The sequence below is a fragment of the Eucyclogobius newberryi genome, unplaced genomic scaffold (assembly GCF_026437365.1).
Source record: "Eucyclogobius newberryi isolate DKJ021-1_F unplaced genomic scaffold, fEucNew1.0.hap1 SCAF_1, whole genome shotgun sequence".
In the NCBI taxonomy this organism is placed as follows: Eukaryota; Metazoa; Chordata; class Actinopteri; order Gobiiformes; family Gobiidae; genus Eucyclogobius; species Eucyclogobius newberryi.
Window position 1 is genome coordinate 46446900 of NW_027315723.1, and position 7310 is coordinate 46454209.

Here is a 7310-nt window from a genome sequence, read left to right on the forward strand (position 1 = left end):
CAAATAATGATGCTCTCTCTCTCTATCTTCCCCGCTCTCTCCTGTTCTGAATCCAGCTTTCCGACAGTTTGTTTCCAAGTCGGAACAAGCCACTGCTCTGGGATTTGGAAGCCAGACAGCAGCGTTTCGGCGTTGGCATTATTAGTTGCAATAATGGAACAAATAGCGGCCTCCGATGTGCCATGTGCGGACCTACCGGAAAGAAACACACTCTATCTCTCTCTCTCTTACTGCTCTCCCCATCCCCCCATAAAAGAACTGAATCATGCCTCCAAGACACAAGGGACATAGTCATCAGTCTTGCCATAGCATTTCAGGGACCCATTTAAGCGACCTGTTACAATGCTCTCCTATCTCACCACATAAAAGTATCAACTCGAAATGGTGCCTGGAATACAGAGGGGAGATTGGGCCAAACACTAGCCTTTTTACTAGCAAGCAACACATAATCATTCTTGTCCACAGCTTTGACACACATTTGCCAACAAAGCGGCAAAGTGTGGGGCCAATGATAATCCCGGCATTTAGAAGCAGAAACAAAGCACAGTTCTTCATGTCCCAATTTCTCCCAAAAAGCCGTCTTTGACATTAGAACTGCGTGTTTTTTTGGCTTAGCCTCCAAATTGGACCAATAGTGGGTAATTCTTGACATTTCACGGTTGCTTTGCCAGCTGAACTGCACTTGTTGAAGCGAAAAAAGAAAGGCTTACTCTTTCTCTAACTTTAAGACAAGATAGAATTATTTCTATAGATGAATACAATACAATTCACAAAACTATAAATATTAATTGATAGTTAGTTGGGTGCAATAACAAACCTAAAAAGGTGTACCACAAGGCTCCAACTTCTTACCACTCAAGTTTATTACCTTTAATGTTTGGTTATTTGATTAGCTTCAAGGCACGTTGGCCATGAAAAGTATGCAAATTATGGAAAGATAAAGCCGCTATTCTATATTTGTCAGGGCAAAATGAATTATAAATGAATTATAAATCATGTAAATATATATATAAGTGTAGCAGTATTTGGCTTAACCCTAAATTTGATCAAGCAAGTCGCTCTCAAGATTTCACACGTGCATGACCAGCCGCACTGTCCTTGCTGAAGTCAGAAAATCATCTTTTCTCACTTCAAATTTAGTTCACAACGACACTGCGTCCAAAAATGTCCCTTGTGTTAGCGAGATTGCGGCGTCTCTGTTCAAAGAAAAACCTGACATTTTGGAGCACACGGTTCTCTTCCATTTGCATTAGGTATTGATTTTGATATGCGAGGCGGCGGGTGAGAAGGGAGAAGTGCTGCTGTATTTGTAGGCCGAGTGCGATTTGAGAAGAGGAAGAGAAAAAAATCCAGTGACAGGGTAAGGCGAGGATTTTGAGACTTGTTATGAAAAGATGCGTTGGTGGCTAACAGTAGGATGCCAATTAGGATGCTTGGCCAAGACGAATGGATCCATGGTCCCGCACTGCTCTCTCTCTCCCTCCTGTCACCCCTCCTCCCTCCTTCCCTTGTTTCCTTCAATGCCTCCTCTTTCCAAGCACAGAATTGAGAAGTGCAGCTCCTATTTCTTGCACTAAATCGGCATCATATTCATGTTTCACAAGCAATGATTTTTCTCTTCTATTTCGCCACTAAAGAACATAATAAACGTCCACCACAAGGGTATTATTTGGTTCTGCTTACAAATGTAATAGGTGCTAGAAGTCTATATATGCCAAGCAATGATTTTACTTTTTTTAGCGACATAAATTAATCGTTTTTGTACCACAGGGTTCTAATAATGGACCATTAAAATGACTGCAATTAGAGAAGTTACAGTATTAATGGTAGTTGCCAAGGCTATTATTAGCTATAATTAAGTTTAAACTAAAATAGCAGAACTGTATGAAAAAAACACACTTGAAATATAGATTAAACCTGATATGTGACTTTTCGATTAGTCAATTAGTCAAACAATTATTTCTATTGTACATTGAGACTTTTTAAATACATTATCAACCATAGAAAGGATGGGAAATGTTGACCGAAGGCTTCTAGGTTGAGAATATTTGATTAAAGAAAAAAGTGTATTATTGATGAAAATCAGAAATAGGTTGTTTTTTGACATTTTCATTTGACTGTCTTCGTTAAAAAAGGCATTTCTGTGCATGTTTAAGAGTCTGTTTAGTGCATAGTAATGGTTCCATTATCAAAATGTAACGAAGATTATTTTTTCATAAAGTCGAGTAATCACGATTAGTCGATTGATTAATTGTTGCAGCCAATAGTTTCTATACCCATTCAATACGACAACAGATCCTTAGTTCAGAGTGGTCTGGGTCATCATTACTGCAAGTCAATATCAAAACATGCTTTATGGAATATATAATTATATATGAACTCCATGAACTCCAAGTCCAAATGTATACTACATATATACGTGTCCCCTGGGATAGGCTCCAGTCACTTGCGACCCCTAACGTGAACAAATTGAATGAATATGTGTAGTGTGGGGTTCAATTTATAATTTATAGAAATAGAAATATTTTCTATTTCTTTCTATATATATCTCCTTCCCAGCAGTCTATCTACAGTGACTATAACATTTTGGCTTACCTGCAGTTCCTCTAATGGTACAAATATATGTTTCAATTCAAATTTTCATTTTTGCCAAAATAAAGCAAAGCAAATCCCACATTCAATACACAACCAGTCCTGAAATATTCACGTGAGTTGGAAGGTGAGCGATATTGTCTAGTTACTCATGGATCCGTTTGAAAAAGCAAATCAGAGACGATTGCAAAGAGCAGCAGAGTGGATGTCTGTACCGCAAATGCCGGCTTGCCACGCACGCCACGCACGCACGCACGCCACGCACGCACGCACGCCACCCACGCACGCCACGCACGCACCCTGCTCCACCATGTGCTCCATCCTCCTCCAAATCACCAGCAGCTCCTCCATCCCTCCAAAGCGCACGGAATGACCACGTTTTACGCTGCGTAACAACAAAAAACCCCGTTCCAATATACATTATGAATAAGAGGGGAGAGTTCTTTTGCATTCAAGACTTGGCTTCACACAACTCCGTAATCAGAGGGAAGTAGATGTATTATTCACGATTCAATTCAGCCTCTATTACGGGCATCCGCGGCTCTTCTTCATCATCCCCAATCGCGCTTGACATCTTTATTACGCGTCTGTTCCTCGTCTCATCCACTTTGCCGGCGCTTAGAAAACTGCCACAAGACGTCTCCTCTAAGGATCTCACTCCACACACGCGTCAAAGTTGATCAAAAAAAAAAAAAGAAAGAAAGGTGCATTTTGTTTTTAATTTCTTTTTTTTTTTTTTTTTTGAGATGGGGGGGGGGGGGGGGGGGGGGGGGGGCGCACGTACCTGCTGCCAGTTCTCCTCCAGCGACGGCATGGCGGAGAAGTAGCCGGTGTCGTGGACAATCTGCAGCTCCTGAAAGATGCTGTGGTTGGCCAACACATCCATGGTTTTTAAAAACGTTCTGAGGGTTTCGTAGAGTGAGAATGCAAAGCGAGGGTGGCGGCAAAAAAAAAAGGCAGCAAAAGTGTTAGAAAAGGATCCAGGAGGAAAGCGTTTCGGCTGCGGCGCGCATATTATCGGGACGAGACGCGAGGTGCTGCGGGCTCCATGCGCATCCACTGTTGCCAAAATAGACAGTGATCGCGGCGGGATGGTCTGGGAAACGGGGAGGAGCCGCGTAATGGCAGGGGCGGGGCTTGGAGCCTCAATCAACGGGCGTAAATGGCGAGGGGGCGGGCGCAGGGCCATTACCGCGGCGCCGGAGCGTGAAGTGGGCGGGGTCTGGAGGGTCCGCAGGGGCTCGGTTGGCTCCGGAGCCTCGTCACTCACGCGCCGCATACGGGCGAGATAGGTGCGGCTATTTATGGATGGGTATATTAGATTTGGATGGAGGTTTGAAAGGCTAGTTCGAGAGGAGAAGCCACGGGGTAAACAGACAGAGAGTCGGCAAACGGAGCTGGGAGAGCTGATATGGAGGCTGTGGTGTGGTCCCCAAAGTCAATATGAAGATGATAAGTCGAAGGTACACACAGATGGGGGAAAGAGATGGGTGATGGTGGTGTGGGAGAAGGCGAATGGCGTCAGAATTAAAGTTTGATTAAAGTCTTGGTTATCTGCTTTTTTTGCAGGTGTGAAGTTATAAACTACAACAGAAGTAGATCGTCATATTACAGTTTGTTCATTGTAAACCGTAATATTGCTCTAAAGTGGTTTAGTAACAGAGACAGGTCCATGTTGGGTCCAATCCAGTAAAGTACTCGCCAAAGCTTCGGACCTTTTTCTTGGATGTTTACAAGATTAGTACTTTATGTCTCAATAAAAATATTAATGTTTAATGCCCTGGAACGTTCTAGGCAAACTAATTACATGGGACATGGAGAAAAGCAGATACTTCCTCCACCAGAAAAGTTATATTCAACATTGATCCAAGTCAGTCTGCGAAAAATCCTGGTTTGGTTAATGTTCTGGAGGCTGTGGTTGGTCCTTCAATGTAACGAAGTTTAAGAAGAGTTGAATTAAGGTTAAGAAAAGGGTTACTGTGATTTCTGAGATGAGAAGATGCAGTGTTTAGACTTGTTTGCAGGATTTTGATGTCTTTATTAACAGAATGTCTTTAATAGAGCTGACCAGTATGATGTGTTGTTGTTAGCTCATGAGCTTAACATTATTTGTTGTGGAAAACCTCCTGCAATTTTTTTACTTCTGCTTGATGACATGTGGAGACGTTTAGACAAAAAGAACAAATAAGATAAACTGACAAATCCCCTGATCTTGCTCCTTCTCCCCAGCGATGCCGGCAGGTGTGGAGGTCGGGCCGCAGCTTTTGACCCGTGTTCTCGAGCTGTTTTCATGCGTTCATGTGCACTTTTCAACTCGGAAAAAACATTTCTCCTGGTTTCCAAAGACCACATGAATGCACATTATTACACATTATCGTGGCCAAAAGCGTTGCATCATCACTAACGCTCAAGTACTAATTATCATGTCAAACTTTAAAGCTGTGAAGAATATGAAAATATTTTATAAAATCATGAAAATCCACATTAAAACTAGGTCCAAACTAGGAGAGAGTTTGACTTTCCATAGTGCAGTTTTGCTGCCCCTGTGCAAATCCTTTAATAAGCTTTGAGCACTAATGATTGGTGGGCTTTAGGGGACTTTGAAGTGTTGATTGACGGCTCTACCAAAACTTCTGTTCATTGATTTCCCCCCCCTTCTCTCTCTCTCTCCTGACAGACAGCTGTAGCACCGGTCGGTTTGTTTTTCAAAAAGCTCTGCTAACAAGAGTTATGAAGTACGCCTTATTCGCTCGCACAGATGTTCAAGAATTAATTATTAAAGATTGAATTTTTCTAAAGAATATTAAGCTGTTCCTCAAGCCGCTGCGATACTCTGGAAGTTTTGTGGTGTAAATTCGAGTTTTTAGATGTTTTGAAAGAATATCAAAGAAATTGACAGCAAATGGTCGGTAAGAAATTTCTGCACAAGAGCCCATTGTGAGAGTTTATTGTCCTGATAAATATTAAAATGTGATTGTTTGGTTTCCCACAATGCACCTCGAGCCTGAGCTGTTTTGCAGTGTGGCAGTGTATCTTGTATTTATTCAATTACAGACAATGTTTCTGGCTAAAACGTGGCCAGGTAAGGTACGTTTAATGCTGTACAATGGAACATTCCAAACAAAACAACACTATCTCCATGGAGACAAGCCAGTGGCAGACTCTCCACCAGAACAGTTACATAGTGCACCTTTAACAAGTCTAAATATTGTGCCATTCAAGTACATTTCAACAGTAACTAACTAAATGAATCTGTATCAATAGCTTCAATACAAGGGTTTTCAAGCATTTAACAAAATACATTTCAAAATTGAAAAAGCACATCCAAACCACGCTTAATACTTTTCCCCCTGTGTTCTTGAATTCAGTCTACATGTCGTGCAAGTGATGGATGCGTACCCAAATGTTTTCCCGATCCGTCTTGTTGGGTTGTTGTTGACTAATGCTGCTTATTCCAGAGCTGTGTGTAAGAAGCTATTGGAATCTCAGGCGCCGGATCCATCTCCCCCTGTAATCTCATTATATTGAGCAGGGAGGTGGGATATAAGGCCAGGCAATTTACGCTTGGCATTTTGGGAGCGCTGGGAATGGGCCAGTGCCTGGAGTTTCAACTGACAGCCATCCGTTTGACATGCACTGTAAAAAAAAAAAAAAAGGAGAAGAGTGTGGATATGAGTTAAGATGGCATATAGAAAATGAAACTTTCCTTTGCCACGACACAAGATTGTACTTCCAAGTCACTTCTCTATCATAGTTTGTTTTGAGTTTTAGTATTTTTAATTGGGGAAAAAAACAATGACTGAATTAGAGCATGGTACGTAGTGAAATAATATCATCCTTTTAGTTCAAATATAGCCACAAAAGGGATTGTAGAGACAATTGAATCAACACAGACTTCAATGGACAATGAATAACACACATGAGCCTTCACACGGGACAAGAATTACCTGAGGAGCTCTGACCTTCATACAGTAGGTTAAAACCTGAGAGATGTTTACAGACATGGACCATTAGTTTGGATGAGAAACCAATTTAACTGACGTCCAGGTTAAACTATAAGGCTGTATAATTCATCTGGACTAAGTTTTTACACAGGCATTTCCTAAACTAAACTAAACCATGTCATAATGATCCCTCATTTCAAACAAATAGGCCTAATGTGCTTATTACGGTACTGCACAAGAAAGCAAGAAGTACTCCTGGATGGCTTTGATTGATTGATTATTATAATCATTTTGCCACTCAATAAGCATTTACTGAAATGAATGTAAGCTATCAGCCTCATTTTAAATACTTCACTTTTAAGTCCAACAGCAGAGAACAAGTCGTAGTGTTTTCTGAGGACAAACCATGGCATTTTGTAAGCCCTGGACTGAATTACTTTTATTTGTTCTTTATACATCTTGGTCATTTTAAACTGTGGGACATTTCATTCTAGTTACTGATACGTTTCAAATATGATTACATACATGAATGACATTCTGGTCCTTTCATTCTATGTGTTTTTTTTGCAGTGCCATGTCCCCATTGCACTCCCCCCTCCTGGTTTTCCCTCTATCGAGTTTCCTCCCTTTTATATCTAGGAATATATTTGATGGTCCCTTCAATGCCTTCCCCCTGACAATCATATTGCGTTGTGTTGCTTGCTCGGGGAATGGATCTGCAAATGTGTGACAGCTCACGTGCAGCTGACAGACACTTGCAAACATAGACGCTGT

The 7310-nt window shown here is 41.4% G+C and overlaps 1 protein-coding gene across 1 annotated transcript in view; it reads right to left on the reverse strand.

The window, feature by feature from the left end:
* The window catches only part of LOC140361469 (Krueppel-like factor 7), a 75079-nt gene extending 71563 nt beyond the window's left edge, over positions 1 to 3516 (reverse strand). Inside the window, exon 1 of the mRNA XM_072447182.1 lies at positions 3377 to 3516. Within this exon, the coding sequence (XP_072303283.1) occupies positions 3377 to 3478 (102 nt within the window). The 5' untranslated portion in view covers positions 3479 to 3516. The remainder of the gene's footprint in view (positions 1 to 3376) is intronic.
* Between the last annotated feature and the right edge of the window lie 3794 nt (positions 3517 to 7310).